Source organism: Schistocerca cancellata, chromosome 3, assembly GCF_023864275.1.
Source record: "Schistocerca cancellata isolate TAMUIC-IGC-003103 chromosome 3, iqSchCanc2.1, whole genome shotgun sequence".
Taxonomy (NCBI): domain Eukaryota; kingdom Metazoa; phylum Arthropoda; class Insecta; order Orthoptera; family Acrididae; genus Schistocerca; species Schistocerca cancellata.
The window spans coordinates 88520218-88546473 of NC_064628.1; the positions used below are offsets into that span (position 1 = coordinate 88520218).

General features: G+C 40.7%; 1 protein-coding gene across 1 annotated transcript in view; it reads right to left on the reverse strand.

Annotated features, from left to right (window-relative positions):
* LOC126176136 (facilitated trehalose transporter Tret1-like) overlaps positions 1-26256 on the reverse strand; it is a gene marked incomplete at its 3' end in the record, with an annotated part of 55950 nt that extends 29694 nt beyond the window's left edge. Inside the window, exons 1-2 of the mRNA XM_049923275.1 lie at positions 26215-26256; positions 25847-26116 (exon numbers count right to left, since the gene is read on the reverse strand). Of these exons, the coding sequence (XP_049779232.1) occupies positions 25847-26116; positions 26215-26256 (312 nt within the window). The remainder of the gene's footprint in view (positions 1-25846; positions 26117-26214) is intronic.

Sequence of the window (26256 nt, forward strand, 5' to 3'; positions counted from 1 at the left end):
AGTCTTTGGGTACGCATTTTTCGTCGAGCGATCGGTGGTATATGATTGTTAAGTATGAAGCAATTGCATGAACATACTCTGAGAGGAATCTAGATGGTAATACTTGCTTTTATTAAGTGATTTAAGTTGCTTCATTACTCCGAAGATATCTAATTCTAAATTATTTATGCTGGCAACTGTTCTTGATTCAAATTCTGAAATATTTATTTCGCCTTCCTTGGTGAAGGAATTTCGGAAGGCTGTGTTTAGTAACTCTGCTTTAACGCCACTTTCATCCATAGTATTTCCATTGTTATCGAGCAGAGAAGGATTGATTGTGTCTCGCCGCTAGCATACTTTACATAAGACCAGAAACTGTTTGGATTTTCTGCCCAGTTTCGAGACAAAAGTTTCGTTGTGGAAACTGTATAACCATCGAGCTTTTGTAAAATATTCCCAATATTAATTGAAACTCCAAAGAAGTTAGTAAAATTAACATAATAGTCATAAAAACCTTAACTGGTCGTCATTTAGTAATTTCCAAAAACAGTAGTACAAAATCTTTCGTGAGTGAAATACCCAGTCCCATAATTCAAATAACACTAGAATTAAATCATTTTACCAACTTATATTACAAAAGTTCATAATCCACTTCTGAATTGAGGGTCAAATTTCTCGAAATCTTCAAAAGGAAAAAATGTATGTACTCAAACAATAACTTAAAATCCTAAACACTGCCTTCACCCATAAAACTGAAATTTCACAGAACAAATTATATCCAAGAAGGAAATGCATAAACCAAGTACATACTGAGAATTTACTGGACAGAATAATTCTTACCTTTATTTACACCCTTTTCATTATACATACAAATATCAAGTAGCATATGGTGTGATGTCACCCAAGAGGATCATAAAAGAAAAACGTGAAAAGCTAAACTCAAGTTTGCCACTAAATTTTCTCAAACACACAAGCTGTAACAAAAGCGTCCAATGCGAGACACATAAGTCTGTTAGTATTAGCGCTCAGACTCAAAATAAAACGTGCACAGGCTTCAATCAAATACTGTGAGACTCCAAGAGAATGCCTAAATAGCACGAAAGGATTTTTGTTAGCCATTATAAAGAGTATAGTAATAAACTGCATCCTGGTGCACTCTGCATTGTTATGGTTCAAATGGCTCTAAGCACTATGGGACTTAACATCTGAGGTCATCAGTCCCCTAGACTTAGAACTGCTTAAACCAACTAACCTAAGGACATCACACTCATCTATGCCCGAGGTAGGATTCGAACCTGTGACCATAGCAGCAACGTGGTTCCGGATTGAAGGGCCTAGAACCACTCGGTCACATCGGCCGGCTGCATTGTTATTAAACAACATCTTGTATAACCAAATAGGCAGTCACCCCCTCCCGATGGGAGTATATGTGGAAACATGGCAGTTAAATTAATATGCAAATTAATTAAATTGACATGTAACTTAATTACATCAGTTATGAAAATTAATGAAATTCAAAAATAGAGGGAAATTGAAAAATGGTGGGAACTGGAAACAATGCCAGGAAATTCGAAAATGGTAGGAATTTCAAAACTGTTAAGAATTTCAAATTGGATTCCTGGTTCACAATACCACCACCAGAGGCCACTGTCAGACTCCCCCCTCTCCCACTTCCCCTCTCCTGTCCCACCACTCCTTCTCCTCCACTTGTGAATCGGTGGGAAAAAAGAAAGGAAGGAAGTAAGATTGGGTTTAACATACCATCGACATCGAGGTCGTTAAAGATGGGGTGGGTAAAAGTCTCCATCTGTGCTCAGCTTCCAGAGAGGATGGACGTTAAGTCTTTACTTTATTGCCCCGTGGGATTAGCCTAGCGGTCTAAGGCGCTTCCATCATGGATTGTGTGGCTGGCCCCGGCGGAGGTTCGAGTCCTCCCTCGGGCATGGGTGTGTGTGATTGTCCTTAGGATAATTTAGGTTAAGTAGTGTGTAAGCTTAGGGACTGATGACCTTAGCAGTTAAGTCCCATAAGATTTCACACACATTTTTCTTTACTTTATTTTTTGTGTGATATGTTCAGTGGATGAGATGTTGGTGTCAGACAAAGAGCAATTCAACAGCTATATTAGCCATAATCATGCATCTGAGGACTGCGTCCATACCTCGCTGCATCACGCTTGGAAACTGCAGATATTGGATGAGCATAAGAAGAAGAATACATGCATCAGCGTCGGTTGAAGTTATATTTTGTAACTCATGATGATAGATGCGTCTGCTGGAACTGTCGATCTTTCACGAAAAGTCCATCGTTCTTCCTAAACGCAAAAGGCGAAACACTTGCCGCTTATAACAGGTTCAATTGAGGAGATTCTGGTGACGAGCACGAAGTATTTTAATAAGTGTACTACATGTAAGCATGCAGCTGAGGACTGCATCCGCGTCTCCCGACAAGGGGTTCAAAAATGGCTCTGAGCACTATGGGACTTAACATCTGTGGTCGTCAGTCCCCTAGAACTTAGAACTACTTAAACCTAACTAGCCTAAGAACATCACACACACCCATGCCCGAGGCAGGATTCGAACCCACGACAGTAGCGGTCACGCGGTTCCAGACTGAAGCGCCTAGAACAGCACAGCGACACCGGCCGGCCCGACAAGGGGACTGGAAAGCATAGACAGTGGATGAGTTATGCAATGTGATGGGTTGAAGATGCATTTTGGGGCTCATAAGATGGCTGCCTGTGCTGTAACTCCCCATCTTTTTTTAAATGCCCCTAAATATATCTAAGAGACGAATAGGTATTCTTCTCCAACAATCCCATACTGACTGAGTTATACCAGAATCGGCCTCCACACCACCACCACAGTTGGGCGTTTCACAAATTCGAGGATTTCTCATCAGACAGCGATCGAAACTGGCCAATCAGTATCGATTTCTGCATGGCGTGCCCATATACGTTGTTGACATCTAAGTACACAATGTAGCTCAAAATATCAGATGCATTGAACCTCCCACCCATAGGTGGGTTATCTGCCTTGGTATGTCTATGGACACATTGGCAAAGTCCCCCATGGGTGCACCATTCAAAGAAAGGGAGCATGTCAGAATGAGTCAATAGTTTGATGCTGACTTTGTTTTCTTGAGCATGGTGTCCCAAGACAACGCTGGCGCTATGTAGTAAAAGGCAGCATCCAGAGAATATATGGTTATGCACACATTCTAGACTTTCTCAGATACATCAGCAAACAATCACATGTCAGTGTCCTTGTAATGTCTTGCATATTTGTCCAAATTTCACAGCATGTTAATACTCTGCATTTGATGTGTAATTGCCTATGACATTACTGAAGAATGCACTAATGTTGGGTAGACTGGTTTTGTTGAGTTTGCCCCATACAATACAGATCCTCTTGCGGGAATACCCCATTTCCGATCGTTCTCAACACCGAAATTAGCCATATGCTCAATGATAAAGTGAGCATTATACTCACTGAGATCATGGGAAAAGACACGTATGTGTCATTCAATTGATACTTCAAGTTGCGCATATTATGGGCAGAACCATTCTAACCCAGTTGTGTGACAACGATTACTACAAAGAGTTTCCGCTTTCCATTATAACAGCTGCCCACAGATATGACAGCCAACTGCCGCATTGTACAAATCATTATTCTCCTTAAACTTTATTATAGGTATTTTGGTGCTGAAAAGCTTATCAACTTCCCATGAACGTTTCTCAATCTCAGTGAGCAATCAAATCGCAGGATCATCCCTGATATATAATTTTGGATGGTTTAGACTTGAATCACATGAACATTGAACTTGGTACACAGCCACATATGGCACATGTTTTTCTGTGAAGGTTGTATGTGAGGGGGTGGGTCGCCTACACAGCGTGTCACAGGAGCAAGGTGACATTCAAAATCAGCATAAACCACAAAGGATCATCACTCATGCTGATGGTAATTCTTGAACTTGAAGAACCTGTTTTCCTTGGTAGACATTATAACACATATTGGTTTCCTTGTAGAACAATCAATTTGATGGTTTGCTAAAAGCTAGCTTGTGTTAAAATAATTCATCCATCTCAAGCAAAAATAAACCATGGACCTTGCCATTGATGGGGAGGTTTGCGTGTCTCAGCAATACAGATAGCCGTACCATAGGTGCAACCACAACGGAGGGGTATCTATTGAGAGGCCAGACAAACACTTGGTTCCTGAAGAAGGGCAGCAGCCTTTTCAGTAGTTGCAGAAGCAACAGTCTGGATGATTGACTGATATGGCCTTGTAACACTAACCAAAACGGCCTTGCTGTGCTGGTACTGCGAACGGCTGAGAGCAAGGGGAAACAACAGCCGTAATTTTTCCCGAGGGCATGCAGCTTTACTGTATGGTGAAATGATGATGGCGTCCTCTTATGTAAAATATTCCAGAGGTAAAACAGTCCACCCTTCGGATCTCCGGGTGGGGACTACTCAGGAGGACATTGTTATCAGGAGAAAGAAAACTGGCGTTCTACGGATCGGAGCGTGGAATGTCAGATCCCTTAATCGGGCCGGTAGGTTAGAAAATTTAAAAAGGGAAATGGATGGGTTAAAGTTAGATATAGTGGGACTTAGTGAAGTTCGGTGGCATTAGGAACAAGACTTCTGGTCAGGTGAATACAGGGTTATAAATACAAAATCAAATAGGGGTAATGCAGGAGTAGGTTTAATAATGAACAGGAAAATAGGAATGCTGGTAAGCTACTACAAACAGCATAGTGAACGCATTATTGTGACCAAGATAGATACGAAGCCCACGCCTACCACATTAGTACAACTTAATATGCCAGCTAGCTCCTCAGATGACGAAGAAATTAATGAAATTTATGATGAGATAAAGGAAATTTTTCAGATAGTGAAGGGAGACGAAAATTTAATGGTCATGAGTGACTGGAATTCGATATATAGGAAAAGGGAAAAAAGGAAACGTAGTAGGTGAATATGGAATGGGGGTAAGGAATGAAAGATGAAGCCACCTGGTAGAATTTTGCATGGAGCATAACTTAATCATAGCTTTCCCATGGTTCAAGAATCATGAAAGAAGGTTGCATACATGGAAGAAGCCTGGAGATCCTGACAAGTTTCAAATAGATTATAAAATTTTAAGATAGAGATTCAGGAACCAGGTTTTAAGTTGCAAGACATTTCCAGGGTAATCTATTGGTTATGAGCTGTAGATTAAAACTGAAGAAACTGCAAAAAGTTGGGAATTTGAGGAGATGGGACATGGATAAACTGAAAGAACCAGAGGTTGTAGAGAGTTTCAGAGAGACCATTAGGGAACAATCGAAAAGAACGGGGGAAAGAAATACAGTAGAAGAAGAATGTGTAGCTTTGAGAGATGAAATAGTGAAAGCAGCAGGAGATCAATTAGGTATAAAGACGAAGTCTAGTAAAAATCCTTGGGTAACAGAAAATATATTGAATTTAATTGATGAAAGTAAAAAATATAAAAATGCACTGCATAAAGCAGGCAAAAACGAATACAAATGTCTCAAAAGTGAGATCGACAGAAACTGCCAAATGGCTAAGCAGAAATGGCTAGAGGACAAATGTAGGGATGTAGAGGCATATATCACTAGGGGTAATATAGATACTGACTACAGGAAAAGTAAAGAGACCTTTGGACAAAAGGGAGCCCTTTGTATGAATATCAAGAGCTCAGATGGAAACCCAGTTCTAAACAAAGTGGGGGAAAGTAGAAGGTGGAAGGAGTATATACAGGTCCTATACAAAGGCAATGTACTTGAGGACTATGTTATGGAAATGGAAGAGGATGTAAATGAAGATGAAATGGGAGATGTGATACTGCGTGAAGAGTTTGACAGAGCACTCAAAGATCTAAGTCGAAACAAGGCCCCGGGAGTAGACAACATTCCATTGGAACTACCGACGGCCTTGGGAGATCCAGTCCTGACAAATCTCTACCATCTGGTGAGCAAGGTAAATGAGACAGGCGAAATACCCTCAGACTTCAAGAAGAATATAATAATTCCGATCCCAAAGAAAGCAGGTGTTGACAGATGTGAAATTTACCGAACTATCAGTTTAATAAGCCACTGCTGCCAACTACTAAGACGAATTCTTTACAGATAAATGGAAAAGCTGGTAGAAGCCCACCCTGGGGAAGATCAGTTTGGATTCCGTAGAAATATTGGAACACGTGAGGCGATACTGACCCTACGACCAATCTTAGAAGATAGATTAAGGAAAGGTAAAACTACGTTTCTAGCATTTCTAGACTTACAGAAAGCTTTTGACGGTGTTGACGGGAATACTCTCTTTCAAGGTGGCAGGGGTAAAATACAGGGAGCGAAAAGCTATTTACAATTTGTACAGAAACCAGATGGCTGTTATAAGAGTCGAGGGCATGAAAGGGAAGCAGTGGTTGGGGATGGTTTGAGACAGGGTTGCAGCCTCTCCCCGATGTTATTCAATCTTTATATTGAGCAGGCAGTAATGGAAACAAAAGAAATATTCGGAGTAGGAACTGAAACCCATGTAGAAGAAATAAAAACTTAGAGGTTCGCCGATGACATTGTAATTCTGTCAGAGACAGCAAAGGACTTGGAAGAGCAGTTGAACGGAATGGATAGAGTCTTGAAAAGAGGATATAAGATGAACATCAACAAAAGCAAAACGAGAATAATGGAATGTAGTGGAATTAAATCGGGTGATGCTGCGGGGATTAGATTAGGAAAGGAGACGCTTAAAGTAGTAAATGAGTATTGCTATTTGGGGAGCAAAATAACTGATGATGGTCGAAGTAGAGAGGATGTAAAATGTAGACTGGCAATGGCAAGGAAAGCATTTCTGAAGATGAGAAACTTGTTAACATCGAGTATTGATTTAAGTGTCAGGAAGTCGTTTCTGAAAGTATTTGTATGGAGTGTGGCTATGTATGGAAGTGAAACGTGGACGATAAATAGTTTGGAAAAGAAGAGAATTGAAGCTTTCGAAATGTGGTGCTACAGAAGAATGCTGAAGATTAGATGAGTAGATCACATAACTAATGAGGAGGTATTGACTAGAGTTGGGGAGAAGAGAAATTTGTGGCACAACTTGACTAGAAGAAGGGATCGGTTGGTAGGACATGTTATGAGGCATCAAGAGATCACCAATTTAGTATTGGAGGGCAGCGTGGGGGGTAAAAATACTAGAGGGAGACCTAGAGATGAATACAGTAAGCAGATTCAGAAGGATGTAGGTTGCAGTAAGTACTGGGAGATGAAGAAGCTTGCACAGTATAAAGACTCCTATTATTACTAGGCTAATTACTATTTAGCTCTACAGGGCCTTTATACTGAAATGGTTCTCCACACCACCTAGTATTGACTTCTATGTGTGTGAGTAACTGTTTGTTCACTGTTGTGGGTAAATACATACAGCGTACACAGGGCGGTGTGTGAAACTGATAGCGATTACACTCTTCCGCTGTTGTAGAAATCTGCTCCAGATGCTGCAGATACCGTGTTGAGCTGAAAGTGGTAACCAAAGTACGGAGAAATATTCTTCGGGGCTCTGTTGCATAGCAATCAGATTGCTTTCAGTTCTGAGAAATGTCCAGTTACTATTGTGGATTTGAATGATCCATGAAGTGACTTCTTTTCCGAAGAAAACATCGAACTATTTCACTAGAACTGAACGCTCCCGTCGGAACTGTTCTCAGCTGTGGGATATTAGTAGATCACAATAGCAGTATATCGCTGGGTGTATAATAAGACGTACCTTCTTGAAATGAACAATATTTTTATTGTTCTATTAACTGATTTCCTTCATATGCACTTATATTTTACAATATGAATCACAAACTCGCAATGGCGTCGATTTTTACATCACAAGAATGGCTCTCCTCTCCTCAAATTTACTCTTAACCAGAACAAAACAAAAAAAAACTATCTCCTAAGAATAATTATGTGAGCGCTGACCGCCACAGAGTAATAAACAATATCTTTGTCTCTCTCTCGCACTGTCACAGCAAGTTACGCTGCATGATACATCATATATGCCCCTCTTGTGGACGAACGTTTTTGGGCAAAAACAAACACGAGCGTTCACACAACACTATATCGATGATTGTTTATGACGCTGTATTAAAGTCCACTAGAGTATTAATGTCCACTGTATTTCTTATGATATTTGGTATTAGTGAATGACTATCTAAATGTAAATTATAGATTTGGTGCATATACTGCTGACAAAGGCTGTTCTGAATTCCTGATGCAGCATATATGCATAGCTTACATGCTGCTTTTATTCATTTGTCGAGGATGGCATGAGATGTGATCACTCGCCTTGGGATGTCTCAAACGGATAATCTAGCCATTCGGCCAAGCCCCACAAAGGAAAACCAAGGAAAACCAAGGAAAACCTCGGGGTAGATTTACCATCCTCGTATTTCTCATTTGCAAAGATAATTAATTGAATTACAATGGAAAATAAAAAAAATATTTACAATATGGATTTTTTTTTGTTGAATGAATTTAAACACTGTTCACAAAAGAAACACAACACTGTTAATCTTCTGTGTCTTGAGGTGAACGTCGACGCGTTGATTTACGTCCATCTACGATTCCCTTCTATCAGTCATCTCCGGGTAACTGATTGCATTCTATTCCCATTTCACTGTCTCCTCGTGGGTATTATGGTTTTCCGCATATGGTTAACATGAAAATAAGAGTCAGTGTAAGTTCCGTGGAAAAGGTGTTTGATCTATGCTGAGCTGAAATAGAATCTAAGATTAAAGTTCTTTCTAATTCTCTGTCCTGAATTCGAAATATTCGGAAGTCGTAAGGTGTTCTTCATTTCTATCAACAACCCTAGAATGCACTATACACAAATCCAACTGGAGCTGCCGTGTCAACTTATGATCGTCATCCTTCAGATGGACTTTAACACTTGTTGATGTGCTTGTAACTGAAAGGCATTCGCTCAGTTGGTAACTTCGCGAGCAACAATTGATACAACATAATTTACATACACAGGTATGTTACAACAATAGTACAATTCTAAAGACAATGTTCATCACAAAAGATTGAAACAAAGTGATATGCGTCCTTTTAAAACTGAGAACGGGTTACCCCTTCCGAACAGCATGACTTCAGCTCAGCGAGTAAAAAAAACAAATACAAACATACATTGAGATTGTTAAATTGACATAAGAAAAAATATCTTGCCATAGACCAGATTCATTTGAGTTACTAACCCATGGTCATTATGCATTGTGAAACCTGATTGAAGTTACTATCAACTAAATAAAAATTAAAAAATTTTAAAAGAAATCATTCATACTATAGCTAAATTCTCTGTATACTGAAAAGAAAACTTATCTTTACAGTGGAAAACAAATACATAATGCCAGCATATCTCTCGTACATTATGCCTGAAAAGAAAAACTAACTACTAAATTGCAAAAAAAAGAAACTATCCTAAGTATGATTCATAGGTTTAATGAAAATTTTGTAATCAATATTATTTGATAAGAATAGTATTTTCAATCTTCAGAATCTTCAGTCATCATGAAATTGCTTTAACAAGTGATGAGGATACATTCCTTTCACCCTTCCATTCTTCACATCCTTCAAAACATAAGTTCCTGGATGGGGTATTTTGGTAATCACAAATGGTCCTTGATACAGTAATTGCCATTTTGTGTTCTTCCTCTGTATAAGTGAAGCCTTAGGATGAGTTTTTACTAAAACTTGGTCTTTCACTTTATATGTTTTTATTTTTCCAAGTCGATTGTCAAAATATATTTTCCTTTTTCTTGCCTTGTCCATTATATTAAGTAAGGATTGTCGTACTTTATTTTGTAGGTCTATTTTGTTAATAGCTACTTTAGGAATTGGTCGAATCCAGTCATTCTCTTCCTGTTTTCCAAACATCAGTTCGTATGGGGTGTATTCCGTCGTAGTATGTGGCATATTGTTTACAATTTCCTGAAAATCGTGAAGATAATCGATCCATTTGGGTTGCTGGTTGTGGCAATATGTTCTCATGAACCGGTTTAATTCACGAAAAATTCGTTCCACGGGATTCGCCGAAGGGTGGTACACTGATGTTAGAATTTGTTTTATATCACAACTGGCTAATGTTTGCCTCCAACGAAATCCAGTGAACATTGACCCATTGTCAGAAAGAATAGCCTCTGGTTTGCCAACCTTGACTATATAATCCTTGACCAGCTTCTTGGCTATGGATGCAGCAGTAGCTGATTTTAATGGATAAAGTTTGACATACTTAGTAAATATATCAAGAAAAGCTACAATATATTTGCATCCTCCCTTTGATGATGGTAGAGGACCACAGACGTCGACCGAAATGATTGACAGCGGTTTAGTGGGTATAATAGGATGTAGGAAATCTTTCACACAAAAATTTCCTGGTTTGGCTAGCTGACAAATTTTACATTTCCTTAACTGTCTGTGCACTTTCCTGCGAATGTTTGGGAAGTAGCAATATGCTTGAATCTTCCGAGCACACTTTAATACTCCAAAATGTCCCCAAGTGATGTGCGTGTGCAAAATTAAGTCATTCTCATTCTTCTCGGGAATACACACCTTCCAATTATCTGAATCAAGATGCCCTTTGAAGAATAAGACGTCGTTCTCAACTTTGTACAGTCTCTTCAGATCATCGTTTCCAGGCTTTGCTAAAGTTTCCTTTATTGAATGCCAACGAGGATCTTCATTCTGCAGTTTTTCCATGTTCTTACACATGTCAAGAAAATGTTTCCTATATATTCTATCAGTCATTATAAGAACATTAAATTCGGACGGATTGTCCGTGATGTTGATAGTTGACAAATCTCCATCTGGCATTCTAGACAGTGCATCAGCGATGAAATTATCCTGTCCGCTTAGGTATTTAATTTCAAATTGAAACTCTTGGAGTGAGAGCGTCCATCTTGCTAATCTTGGATGTAATAATTTACATGTTTGCAAAAAACCTAACGCTTTGTGGTCACTGTATACTGTTGTCTTCGCTCCATATAAGTAATAGTAAAATTTCTTAAATGACCAGACTACGGCCAATGCTTCCCTTTCGGTAGTCGTATATGTTCTTTCACAAGCAGTTAAGAGTCGGCTAGCAAAGGCTATTGGACAGAAAGTTGATTTTCTGTCTATCACCCTTACTTGGAAGAGGCATTAACCTATTCCAATTTCCGAAGCATCTGCCATTAAACCGAATTCTTGGCTCATATCTGGATGATATAATATTTGTGAATTGACTAAGGCATGTTTTATTGCTTCAAATGCATTCTGACATTGTTGCGTCCACACCCACGGACTATTTTTGCGCAACAAGCTGTACAACGGTTCTGCATTAATAGAGTGGTCGTGAATGAAGCGCCTGAAGAAAGAGACAACTCCGAGGAAGCCCTTTAACTGCCTTTTTGTTGTTGGAAGTGGAAAGTTTTTGATTGCCTTTAGTTTCTCGGAGTCCGGTAAGATGCCTTTTCCATTTATAAGATGACCCAAAAATTTGATTTTATCTCGAGCAAAGTGGGACTTTTGCAGATTTGCGGTTATGCCTGCTTCCTTGAAACGTTCTAACACTCTTCTCAATAAATCAACGTGCTCCTCCCATGTGGTCGTAGCTATGAGCATGTCGTCCACAAACAAAGTTAAATTGCTTCGAAGTGCAGGTCCCAATGCATAATCTAGAGCATTTATAAAAACTCCTGAGCTCACGTTTAACCCGAAAGGTAAAACCTTAAATTGATAGCTTCTACCTGCATGAACAAATGCAGTGTACCTTTTTGATGGTTCGTCTAGAGCCACCTGCCAAAATGAACTTCTCAAATCAATATTTGTTAAGTATTTCATCCCCTCGAACTTTTGAATTAGCTCATCGATACTTTCCGGATGAGTTCGCACGGGCACGATAATCTTATTTATCTGCCGTGCGTCTAGCACGAGACGAACTTTTCCTCCCTTTTTCGAGACAACATGAATCGGACTACAGTATGGACTCGTCGAAGGTTCGATCAGATCCCATTCAAGCATCTGGTGGATTTCCGCATCAACTGCCTTTCGTTGGTGCCACGGTACTGGATAAGAAATACGGCAGAAAACTTGGTGTGGTATCACATCTAAATGACATGTGTATCCCTTGATTACACCAGGTCTTTCTTGAAAGACTTCATGATATTCCTGTAGAAGATCATATAATTGCTTTCTTTGGTGTTGTTGCAAATATTCAGGTTCTTGTACCTTTTCATATACCGTATCTTCAGGGTTTAAAACTGGTTGCAAGTAATTAATTTGGTAATACCGTACAGGTTTGCTATGTATCCACTTTATTTGTAGCTTTCGTCCCTGACAATACTTTCCATGGGTACTATATTCCCTGAGAAGATTCACTTGATGTTTCTGATCCATTATTGTAAAACTGGCACGGCCTAGAGAAAAATCGATATGCCAATTCTCTCTAAATTCATCTATACCCAGGATACAGTCCTCAACCAATTTTTCTATTACAAGGAACGTGCAATTTATAGCTACATTTCCTATATCTAACTGGAGTTGAGTCTGCACTTTAACCTGAGAAGACTTATGACCAGTAGGACCTACAATTCTACAACATTGAACAGGAAAAACCGGTGGATTTGCTTTCTGGAGTATTCTTTGAAATAACTTCTCAGAAACGACATTTACTGCTGCTCCTGTATCTAAAGTAACTTGCACAGTAATGCCTTCAATTGCCGCCTGAATTTTCGCAACAGGTTCAGTGATATGTTCCTCTTGACAAGGCATCATATCTTTCTGAAGTTCTTCTATTAATAATTTGCCATCATTGTACCGAAAGAAATTGACGCTTGAATTTTCGCCCCTGAAAACTTCCTCGACTGCACCGTCGGGGCTTCTGACAGTCGAGTTTAGTTTGACGATCGTCCATTATTAGTAGATCTCTGCTCCGTTACGTCGGTTATTATTGGTGGTTGATTTCTCCATTCATTTGCATTATCATTTGGTATCCAACCTGAAGTTTGTGGTTGGTTGTGATATTCTTGGGTTGGTTGCTGATATCGGCGTTTTTGCTGATAATTCCCTTCTTGATAGTATCCTTTCCTCTTCTTACTATTCTTCCTCCATTTCCGTTTATATGTTTGTTCACATTGTTGGTCATGATTACACTGGTCGGGATTTTCGTTACGAAATTTCACGTTTTTCTGGAAATAATTCACCTGTGGGTTTGGTGAATTGTGTGCAAAAGGTTTGTTTCCATACTGTTTGTTGTTACTATTATATTTGTTAGGTTGGTAACTTGGCTGGTTATAGCGCACACGTGATTCTTCGAACAGAATGTCTATTGAATCCAATGTGGCTAGAAAATCTTCCACATGTTGTTCAGGCACATGTAGAAGTTTTTCCTTAACTTCAAGTGGAAGTTTGCCCTTTAATATTCGAATGATTTCCTGCGTCGGGATTGGTTCATTCCAGTATTTACTTTTATTTATATACTTCTCGAAATACTTTCTTAAAGATCCATTTTTGAAAGAAAAAGGTTGTGGGTCAAAAACTTCCTTACGTAGTCTTTCTTGTACTCCCTTATTCCAGTATTTGTGCAAGAAAGCGCGTTCAAATTGGTCATAATCTTGACACCAATCGGATGCTTCTGACGCCCACATCGATCCATCTCCATGTATGAATCCTGCAACGTACATAATTTTTTTTTGCTCAGTCCACATTTGCGGCAATATCCCTTTAAATTGCTTGATAAATACCACGGGATTGATCGACTTCCTTTCGGGAATAAATATCTGGAATTGACGATATTTAAGCATTTTTTCTTCATTCATGGTCACAGGTGTATTCTGGTGGCTACTTCGCGGCGAATGATAATCTCGATCATCTGTTTCTGGTTGATTACGTAAATATGCACCAATACCTGGATATTGTTGCATGGATTCGGTTTCACTGGTTTCATCAGGAATAATGTCTGCCTTTGATAAACTGCAAGTAGTATGTGCCCCTCTAGTATTAACTAGACCTTGCTGGCATGCTTTTAATGTATTTTCTATCTTTGCTTTCCAAGCAGGAAATTCATCTCCTATGTTCTCCTTAATCTCTTTAACTTCTACCTTAAGTTGTTCTTGTGCAGCTTCGTTGTTAACTTGCACGTTAGAAACCGTTTCTTTCAAGGTTTTGTCAACATAATTTCGCACTGTCTCGGTTTGCTCTTTCGCCCAATCTTCAATGTCCTTAGAGAATGCGATCTTATGTTCATTGAAAAGTTTCTCTATGTGTTTCTCGCCTTCGAGACTGAGAGTGTCTATCCTCCGAGTAAGCTCAATGACAGCTTGCTCGTTATCGTGCTTAATTGTATTCACGTCTTGCGCAATAGTGTTCTGTACATGAATAACTTCCTGCAATTGATGATTTAGTGTATCTTGACGACATAAGATGTCTTTGTATTTGTTTGTTAATTCCTGATACTGTTGTTCTTGTGTAACTATGAGTTGTGCCTGACTGGTAATCAAGTGACTCTGCTTTGTTTCCAAACTCTGGAATTTTTCAGTAATCTTATCATTTATTTCTTTTAGTTTATTAGATTGCTCCTGAGCCAAATTAAATTGCGCACTCTCCAATACTTGGAATCTACGATTCACGTCGTTTGCAAAATTAGATTGCGATGTTTCCAATGCCTTAATCCCTTGTGTTATGACAGTCAAACTTGACATCAGCTGGGATAACAAATCGGTATTCTCAGCAATTGGCGATTGCACTGGGCTTAATGAGGATTGTACCGACACAATTTTCGGTACAGTCATTTCGTTTTCGCACGCGTCTGTGTCAGAGATAAAATTCATGTTGTTTGTTGGTTGCTGCATATTTCTCTGGACTTCTTTCGACATATGAATGTCGGAACTAGCAACCGTTTGTGTCGACGGCGTGAGCGCATTAATTATTGCTGGTTGCTCAGCCGTAATCGACATATCTCTAACTACGGCGGTATTAAATTCTGTGGCACTAGTTGACGATGCATTCACACTATTTAATTCATTTTGTGGCATTGTGATGCGTGCTTGCTTATTGCCTTTGAACATAGATCTAGTTACCACCATGTAAATGAGCAATTGACAGTTTCTCCTCTAAATAAGTCCTACAAAAGTGACTATTGAACTTTTACACACGCAAAAAAACGTTAATGTCCTAATGCTGTCAATGTACACTTTACAATGTGACACAAACACAGTACATAGATAACACATAAAATATTGTCTTACTATATCTACTGAAATACAGGAATTCTAGAAAAAGTAATATAGCAACACTATTTATACTTAGAAAATTAATAGCTGAAAGGTAACTAAATGCATAAATGCTCAAGAAAGCTAGTAATTCAAATGTTCTGGCCTTTTAGAAGTTTCTGCTCGGCTGCTGGGACGGCGTACTCGTTCCCTTCACAAGATACTCCCGCACGTTCAGTTAGCATGAAACATACAAAGGACCATAATGTAGTTACTCTATAAAACTAGACATATATACACACAATGAAACATTAATTACTAAATTACTAACATGGTTGTATTTCATGTTCACTATGAGTGTTGTATCAGGATCGTGTCCTGTCTAACGGTAGACATTTATAAAGACTCCTATTATTACTAGGCTAATTACTATTTAGCTCTACAGGGCCTTTATACTGAAATGGTTCTCCACACCACCTAGTATTGACTTCTATGTGTGTGAGTAACTGTTTGTTCACTGTTGTGGGTAAATACATACAGCGTACACAGGGCGGTGTGTGAAACTGATAGCGATTACACTCTTCCGCTGTTGTAGAAATCTGCTCCAGATGCTGCAGATACCGTGTTGAGCTGAAAGTGGTAACCAAAGTACGGAGAAATATTCTTCGGGGCTCTGTTGCATAGCAATCAGATTGCTTTCAGTTCTGAGAAATGTCCAGTCACTATTGTGGATTTGAATGATCCATGAAGTGACTTCTTTTCCGAAGAAAACATCGAACTATTTCACTAGAACTGAACGCTCCCGTCGGAACTGTTCTCAGCTGTGGGATATTAGTAGATCACAATAGCAGTATATCGCTGGGTGTATAATAAGACGTACCTTCTTGAAATGAACAATATTTTTATTGTTCTTTTAATTGATTTCCTTCCATATGCACTTATATTTTACAATATGAATCACAAACTCGCAATGGCGTCGATTTTTACATCACAAGAATGGCTCTCCTCTCCTCAAATTTACTCTTAACCAGAACAAAACAAAAAAAAACTATCTCCTAAGAATAATTATGTGAGCGCTGACCGCCACAGAGTAATAAACAATATCTTTGTCTCTCTCTCGCACTGTCACAGCAAGTTACGCTGCATGATACATCATAACAGGATACAGTAGCATGGAGAGCTGAATCAAATCAGTCCCAGGACTGAAGTCTTAGCGGGAGACCAAGAGATGAATACACTAAACAGATTCAGAAGGATGTAGTTTGCAATAGGTACTGGCAGATGAAGAAGCTTGCACAGGATACAGTAGCATGGAGAGCTGCATCATACAAGTCTCTGGACTGAAGACCACAACATAAACAACATTGGCAATAGCGTAGCACATTGACGTAAGTATTCTGACACAGTTGTCCAACCACTGTATTTTCTTGAAGATGTCTGTGCAGGATGATTCAGAACTAATATCAAAATAATATGGTTCTTGTAGATGGTTCTGTAATCTAAAAATATTATCCTTTATGCTTAGTTTCCCGAAAAGTGGTTTTGTAATTCATTATTGAATTGAAATGTGTGGAATAAATTGTTTACTTCTCTTTTTAAGTAACCTGTGTCTATAACCAGTACTGCAAATACTGCTGAACTGAAAGCCTCATTAAATCTAGTGTGTGGGTTTTCCAGTGAATGTTGTGATGCATCTTTAATGTCCAAAAATTACTACCCTTTCTTGTATTTCATTGCTTGAGTTACTGTTTTATTGCTATCAGCTCTGAGCCTGGTGCAACTACCTTTCTAGAATACTGTATTTTCCATATGATGTGTTCTGGTTCACACAATCAAAAGTAAAAGAATTACAGAGAGATAGTGGAAATGTGCAGAGGTGTACTAATCAGAGAGAGGAATATACGGTGAGTCCCAGCTCTTTACACGTATCGAAACCCTGTTTTCGGCAAAAGTTAGGGCGTTGAGGGGTACTTATATTTTAATGTTTTTAGCGCTGGAATCAACTGAGATGCTCAAGTACGAGCATTTTTTTAAATGGAAGAGTTTACATTTTATAACTGCATTCGATAGCCTTTGACAAGACAACTATAGTGACATAGTGTTTGTTAATGTTGACGTTGAAACCTCTCTTAAAAAAAAAATCGAGAAATGTCTTAGAATGTGAGTGCGCAGTGGCCAGAAACATTATTTGCTGTGCAAACACTGCAGAGCAGGCGTCTCGAACCAGGCTGCGTAGTCGTATACTGTGAGGTAGGTAGGCTTTGTACTACGAGGATGAAGCTTTATTTCCCCTTGAACCAACTTACGACCTAGATGCTTACGACCTAGATGCAGGTTCACCTACGAGTGTTGTATATGGAAATATGAGACAGGCTAGAATCTAGAGTATTAAAAAGGCCTTAGGAAAACTATTTCACATTTATGTATCCTCCCAGATTTACATGAGGTGAAAGAGAGAAATGAACTTCTCATTCTTTAAAAATAAAGAGGTCTTATCCGCTGCAAAAAGCAAGTGCTTTGCTAAATATCTAAACGTTAGAAGGAAGGTTTGACCTATCTCTTCCTACGTGGCAGCGTGCTCCTTAGAGGTAAAACACAATCTGCCAGACAACTGTCTCTACCTGCACTGCTTTAAACTATTTCATATGGGATACATTCATTGAACTATAGATTTTATTAAAAATACTTTGGTGATCACTTTTAAATCGCAAAATAAATATTCCTCTTAACGAAATAGCGTTTCATGTTGAACATAAACACGTAATGACGGTGTTACCAGCTATGTGCAATACACGCTGTCGACTTTTTGAGACTGCAATGCAATTTCATACATACGTAAGTGAAATAAGCAATTTAGTAAAAGTGATTTGGTAACCACCGAAATCAATCAAGGCACGTTTGCAATCGCCGTTCGAAAGAACGATGAACAGATGTAATAACAGTCGATGATATAGTAGTGCATGCACCATCGATTCGACGACACATATAGTCTGATGTAAGGCCGCCCGGTTAGCCGTGGGGTCTAACGCACGGCTTTCCTGAGTGGGAAGGAGCGCCTGTTCCCCGGCACGAATCCGCCCGGCGGACGTGTGTTGAGGTCCGGTGAGCCAGCCAGTCTGTGGATGGTTTTTAGGCGGTTTTCCATCTGCCTCGGCGAATGTGGGCTGGTTTGCCTTATTCCGCCTCAGCTACACTATGTCGGCGGTTGCTGCGCAAACAAGTTCTCCACGTACGCGTACACCACCATAAAGCCGTCGGCACACGGACCGTGCTGTCGAACGTTAACGTTGAGCGTGCCGAGTTCAACGTGCTGCTGAACGCTCAAGAACGATGCGACTCGTGCATACAGTGCGTGGGCCCCAACGTGGTATACGCAATCGCAACGCACTCCAGCGGCAGTTGAGGGATGTTTCTAGTTCGTAAATCACACTGTTTACTCAACGGGCGAGCGTAAAATTCCCACGTTAGCTCTATTAAAACGCACATTTCTTCCATCGTCCACGAAAAGGAAAGTACCATGTCCAATCAATAAGGACAGAGGCTTATGAAAGTTCCATTACAAACAGTGCGTTACAAATATGGAATACTTCTCCGCATAAGATAAACATTATTTCATCATTCCCACATTTTAGTAAAACCCCAAGGTCAGTCTCACTTGATCACTGTTCCTATCCAGTAGCAGAATCTTTGCCACATGTGAATTACGAAGCGTAAAAGAAGAAGGAGCAAAATATCTTTATACAAGTAGCGCAAGCTGTCCTTTAGATTAAGCCAATCGAAGAAAGTCACCCCTCAAAAAAAGGCGAAATTGTATCTACATTACATCAAATATTATAGTCTATACTTATATTAAACTAATAATAAAGAATCAGAACCTAATAAAAACGCGAATGTTAGGGAAAAAAATTGGTTGTGTCAGGACGCGAACCACCGGCCCTACAAAAGAACTCATATGGGACAGGGACACTATTCATTACCCTACATCAACATGACACATTTCGTTTCTAATCATAGTATCTTACCGCTTGCTAAAAACCTTAATCGTAGATATGTTGCTAATTGAAATTTAATTATAAGAAATTGTACCAAGAACAATGCGTTTTGGGTGGATCTTGAGTGTGTAGCTGCCTTCAAATAGCCTACTGTCATAATACGCAAGTTACAATAATTCTTTTGCCACGAATATGATCTTTCTCATTATTTTGCCGGCCGCGGTGGTCTCGCGGTTCTAGGCGCGCAGTCCGGAACCGCGCGACTGTTACGGTCGCAGGTTCGAATCCTGCCTCGGGCATGGATGTGTGTGATGTCCTTAGGTTAGTTAGGTTTAAGTAGTTCTAAGTTCTAGGGGACTGATGACCACAGCTGTTAAGTCCCATAGTGCTCAGAGCCATTTTTTTCTCATTATTTTATTGGAACGAGTCACACAGTTAACAACGTGTTTTACAGTGCTTCCGAATTTGCTGGTGCTCGGAACGGCATATATACATATAGGCTTGAAATGAATGCCAATATGGCGCCTCACAACTCTGTACTGAAGGGAGACGGCGTGCTTGTGAAGTAGGCGGCGTTGTGCCATCTCATTGGTCAACGCTCAGACGCACGCTCAGAATATCTGACATGCCAGACATTGCTCTGCACGTTCGGAAAGACTCCCGAGCGTGCTGTTCCATGCTGTGACGTCAGAAACCCGGCACGGTCAACGCTCAACTTTCGGATGCACGGTCCGTGTGCCGACGGCTTTATTCTACCACGCAAACATAGGGGTAACACTCGTCTGGTGTGAGACGTACCCTGTGAGGGTCCACCGGAGGCCGAACCGCACAATAACCCTGAAAGAGTGGTTCGGAGTGGGGCGGCAGAAGGGTGAAGTGGGCTGCGGTAATCGTCGTGGCACTGTGTGCCGCTGCGGCTGCGGCGGGGACGGAGCATCTCCGTCGTTTCTAGGTCCCCAGTTAACATACCATACAGAACAATACAATAGTCTGATGTAGATGGGTCTTCGTCATAGACTGCGTCTTTGAGTGCTCCCCAAAGAAAGAAATCAAGAGGAGTCACATCGGGACACCTTGCAGGCCATTTGGCAACAGAATTTCGTCCTGTCGAACATCCAGGAAAGTTCTCATTCAGTATTTTCTTCGCAACACGGGACGAGTGAGCTGGGCAATCGTCGCGTGCAGCCATATATACTCTCGAATGTCCAGCCGTACCTCTTCTGGAGGAACAGACAGAAGGTTTGTCAGAAATTGTGAGTACGAATGCCCATTTAGAAAGCGTGGGACAGTTAAGGCCCCTATGATGCTGCACCATACGTTTACGCTCCACGGCCGTTGATGTTGCAGCTGACGAAACCAGTGTGGATTTTCGGCTGCCCAGTAGTGCATGTTATGCAAATTTACATTAGGGTTGTTTGTAAAAAGCAAACGTTGGAAAAAACGTAGCGCTGTCTCTCACCTGCTGAAGAGCGAACCGACAAAATTCTGTACGATGTTCGAAATCACCGTTGTCGAGTGCCCAGTGTAGTGGCAGGTGATAGGGATGGAAATTCCGTCGGTGCAAGATGCGAATGAGAGTCGTCTGCTGGATTCCACATTCCTTAGCAATCTGTCTCGTACCACTGTGCGGATCCATTAGCGTCGTAGTCAGAACACCTTCTTCGTGCTCTCTGTCAGTTGCAGTCTTCTTTCTTGTCCTCTTTTTGAAGTTCAAGCAGTCTATCTGCACCGCGTTTTAATAACTCGAGCAATTGCCTGGAGCATCGGACACTGGCAATCCACGTAGGTAGCCCCACACCGCTGTACTATTTTTTCGGTATTTCTTTTACATTCACCATGTAAAAGCAGCATATGCATCGCCTCCTCATTGGTGTTTTTGTCTGCAAGCAACGAATATCGAAGCAGTAATGAACGGCCTACAGTGCAGACAAGTAAACAGGCAAATGTGTTGACATTTTGAGTTTGGACACAGCGTAACACGGGAGCTATGCTTGGAGGTGTTTTTTGCACCGTTAATGCCGATTATGGCCACCATTCTCTGACATTCTAGGATATTTCTCGAATTTTTTTACGAAATGTTTCAACGTGAACATTAACAAACGCTACATCACTTACTCGTCTTCTCAAAAGCTATCGAACGCAGCGATAAAAATTATACGGTTTCATTTAAAAATGTATATCTCCGTTGGTACCTGAGCTAAAAACATTCTAACATTTGCCGAAAACCACATTTCGATATGTGTAACCGTTCACGAAATGAAAGGGGTGTTACGTCTTACGTGACTCACGCTCTAAAGTGTCCTTCTCTATGTAACAGCAGAAGAAGACAGCGGTTTGAACTGCAAGATAACGTCAAAACCCTTGAGTCGAGTCATTTCAACGTTTGACTGACTTGATTATCAGATGAGTTTTTGGTATACGAATAACATTGTTTGGTTTGATAATTCACGGTGCACTTCAGGCTGTAAGCTAGACAGCATCGTTTTACAGAAAATTTTTATGCATTTAGTTGTACTAAGACCGAGCTATGGTCATCGAATAACCTATAATTTAATTACGCAGTGTTAATTAAGATTGTGTGCATTTTGATAAATTATTGAGATAATTCTGATGCAGAAATATTCAATTTTAAAGCCCATTGTTCTTACAAAGTATGTCTTATATTTTGCTGCAATGTTAGAATTTTTCGAGTTTTTTAATTGCACCTATGTACAACCTGCATGTGTTTTGATAAATAATTTAATTTTAGAAATATCGACTTTGTCATTATCTTTGTTTTTCATTCATATTTGGTCATGTTGTGTGTAAACAAAGTAAAGATTCTCCTTTTACATTGCTGTTTAAGTGATATATCATAATACAACCACCTTCTTCATTCCTTCGTAAAATGGTGATTGTTTGAGTATAGTGTTATCTTGTGGTTGAGTATAAGAAATAGTATTTTAAAGAGCCATACTTCCAATTTGTAAATATTGCACATGTTTGTTTTGCATTTAACCTCTGTTATGTGTGGTTCAGATGTAATATAAGGCATCTGTTATGTTTTCTAGTGATGCGCTATTTTTGGCCCCATAAAATGGTGGCGAAACATTACTGAAAACCTTTAGAGATGACACTACGTTCTATGACAAAACATCAAATTGAAATATCAAGATTCTTTAAATATTTATAGTTGTTGCACTTGTAGATGTTGACATATTTAAATTGAAGGTGCATTCTACCCAATACCAAAAATAGGCCTAATTATTTACAGTCTTCCACTAATTCAGAAAGACTATTTGTTTTTGTGTTTGCCTAGTATTTTAGCTAACATGATGATGTCAAGAATGATTACATGATGTGCACATGATAAGCTTCAAGGTCAATGATTCTTGGAGGTCATATCTGATTCAGACATACGTACTCACTTGGGTTATAGTATATTACTGGCCATTAAAATTGCTACAGCAAGAAGAAATGCAGACGGTAAAAGGGTATTCATTGGACAAATATATTACACTAGAACTGACATGTGATTACATTTTCACGCAATTTGGGTGCATAGATCCTGAGAAATCAGTACCCAGAACAATCACCTCTGCCCGTAATAACGGCCTTGATACGCCTGGGCATTGAGTCAAACAGAGCTTGGATGGCGTGTACAGGTACAGCTGCCCATGCAGCTTCAACACGATACCACAGTTCATCAAGAGTAGTGACTGGCGTACTGTGACGAGCCAGTTGCTCCGCCACCATTAAGCAGACGTTTTCAATTGGTGAGAGATCTGGAGAATGTGCTGGCCAGGGAAGCAGTCGAACATTTTCTGTATCCAGAAAGGCCCGTACAGGACCTGCACCATGCGGTCGTGCATCATCCTTCTGAAACGTAGGGTTTCGCAGGGATTGAATAAAGGGTAGAGCCACGGGTCGTAACACATCTGAAATTTAACGTCCACTGTTCAAAGTGCCGTCAATGCGAGCTAGAGGTGACCGATACGTGTCACCAATGGCACCCCATACCATCACGCCGGTTGATACGCCAGTATGGCGATGACGAATACACGCTACCAATGAGCGTTCACCGCGATGTCGCCAAACGCGGATGTGACCATCATGATGCTGTAAACAGAACCCGGATTCATCTGAAAAAATGACGTTTTGCCATTCGTGCACCCAGGTTCGTCATTGAGTACACTATCGCAGGCGCTCCTGTCAGTGATGCAGCGTCAAGGGTAACCGCAGCCATGGTCTCCGAGCTGATAGCTCGTGCTTCTGCAAATGTCGTCGAACTATTCGTGCAGATAGTTATTGTCTTGCAAACGTCTCCATTTGTTGACTCAGGGATCGAGACGTGGCTGCACGATACGTTACAGCCATGCGGATAAGATGCCTGTCATCTCGACTGCTAGTGATACGAGGCCGTTGGGATCCAGCACGGCGTTCCGTATTACTCTCCTGAAACCATCGAGTCCACATTCTGCTAACAGTCATTGGATCTCGACCAACGCGAGCAGCAATGTCGCGATACGAGAAACCGCAATCTCGGTAGGCTATAATCCGATTTTTATCAATGTCGGAAACGTGATGGTACGCATTTCTCCTTCTTACACGTGGCATCACAACAACGTTTCACCAGGCAACGCCGGTCAACTGCTGTTTGTGTATGAGAAATCAGTTGGAAACTTTCCTCATGTCAGCACGTTGTAGGTGTCGCCACCGCCGCCATCCTTGTGTGAATGCTCTGATAAGGTAACCATTTACATATCACAGCATCTTCATCCTTCCGGATAAATTTCGCGTGTGTAGCACGTCATCTTCGTGGTGTAGCAATTTTAATGGCCAGTAGTGTATGTTTCACATTACTCCGTTTTTCGAATTTCCAAGACAATTGTATCTAGGGTGGATCTACATTAACTTAGAGACCATGCTTGCACATAGATGAACCACTGCACAGGAAGATCACAAATGTCTGATGAATGGCCATTAGCTGTAGAGATGGGCAAAACTGTTCTTTTCAGAGATTGGATCAGGACTGTTCACTCCCTGAAATGAATTAGCTCTTTTTCATGACTCACCACTCATTTACAATAGAAAATAAATGGAAGGCACATTGCCCTTTAAACTTGGTTTATTCCAGTACTATACCTGTATTTTGATCTTATTTGATCCTATTTTGAAGTAACACAGATAATGAGTAAGAATTTTGTATTGTTTATTGAAATTTCCACGATATGACAAAGTTTTTGATTATTGATTTATTTTGCACTATCGTGGTTTTTTGGGTGATCGGAAAATGTTGTAACTTGAGATTTACATTAACAATATATTTGGCTATAATGTATTAAAATTTCATTAACCTCACACAAATACATCGCAAGCCATATATTTTTAAAGTGAACGTTTCCTTTCGAAGACGCCTAAAATCGCAAAATCCGTACCAGAATAAGAAAAAAAAAATATAAATTTGACTGTAAAACGAAAGTGCTGCCTATAGCCTTACGCAGAATAAAACAAGGAAAATATTGGTGTATCACATTTTGCGATACGTTTATCGGTTCACTCTTAATTAAAGCGTAAATTCGAGTGTCCATAATAAAAATCCTATAGTAAGAGGAGTCATCAGGAACCTAATCTAATCAGTTTAAACAAATAAAAATAAAATAAAAACAATTGATGTATACATAACATAATAATGTAATATACATAGCGGTATTAATACGAAGAACAATATCCAGTGGGGACAAACTCCGATGCAGAGGCGCTGAGTCGAGCAGGTCGAGCCGCGAGCTGTATTACTGCGTGAGCTGAGACCGCAGAGACCAGAGTGACACCTGAGTCGCTTTGCTCGACGCTCTGGCTAGAGTCGAGATGGTGGGGTGAGCGTTGAGCGGGCGCGTTCCGAGGGTGGGGGGGAGCGGTGAACTCACCCGCTCCGAGACAAATCGTCCGTTCCCTTGCGAGCAGGTTTTTGCAAGTAGTTCCTATGTTATCCGCTAGGTGGCTCTCTGTCCTGTTGCTCGCATCAACTGCCCAGAGGGCACGACGTGCGACTGAAACGATCGCTGACAGAGTGCGATGCGAAGTTAAGCTGCGTCAGACACTGCACAGTGCACAAGGCAGACGACGCACAGAGACGGCACGGCATATGTGAAACACAAAATCCAATGGGGCACTGCACAATGCAGGCAGCCAAGGTAGAAGCAGGGCAGAGGCCGGCGCTGGCTGTGTTGTGTGGCGTGCACTGTGCTCTGACCAGCAGAGGCGCTGCTGATATGATCCGTCTCTCTCTCTCTCTCTCTCTCGCTCTCTCTGCCGTGGGAAACGTTTGGAGCTACCGTTCTTTTTTTCTGAATCACTGATTGTTCACTCCTTTGAAAGATTGAACTCTATGAATTAGTTCAAGAGCGGATCCCCCATCTCTAATTAGCTGTATGGGATGGGTCGACGGTCCCCTGCGAGTCAGGTTGTCGTCAATTTGATTATGGGACATCATAAACCCATTTCTACCAGGTCTCTGTGGAGAGAAATGCCAAGGCTTTAGTAACTGACGACCGACATCACATTCAGCGCCTTCCAATAACTTTTGGTCACTCAGTCTACGGTTCTCTTCACTGGAAGTTTTCTGCAGAGCTGCCCCCTCAAATATAGACTGACCTTCATCTGACGCAGTTCCGACATGATGTCGCGGTCCGGGTCCCGCAGCCATCGCAGCGCCTTCTCCGCGGCAGCGTCCTTCCCCACGGCCAGCAGGTAGTAGGGCGACTCGGGCATCCAGGCGAAGCACGCCACGGCCACCAGCGGCGACGCCATGCCAATGATCGCCAGTGTCTTGTACGACACGAACGGGCCCACGCAGGACATGATCACGAAGCCGGTCGTCATCGAGAGCTGGATGAGCGAGGAGAGCGCGCCTCTGACGTCCGCCTGCCGACGGAAATTACGCAATACAGCACTACAGCATTCGAATCCACATTTGAAATGAAACTAATTAAAAAAGTAAAAATCATGGTTAATCACAATACCGAATCCCACACAACAATGTTCCCAAATACAGCCTTCACCAT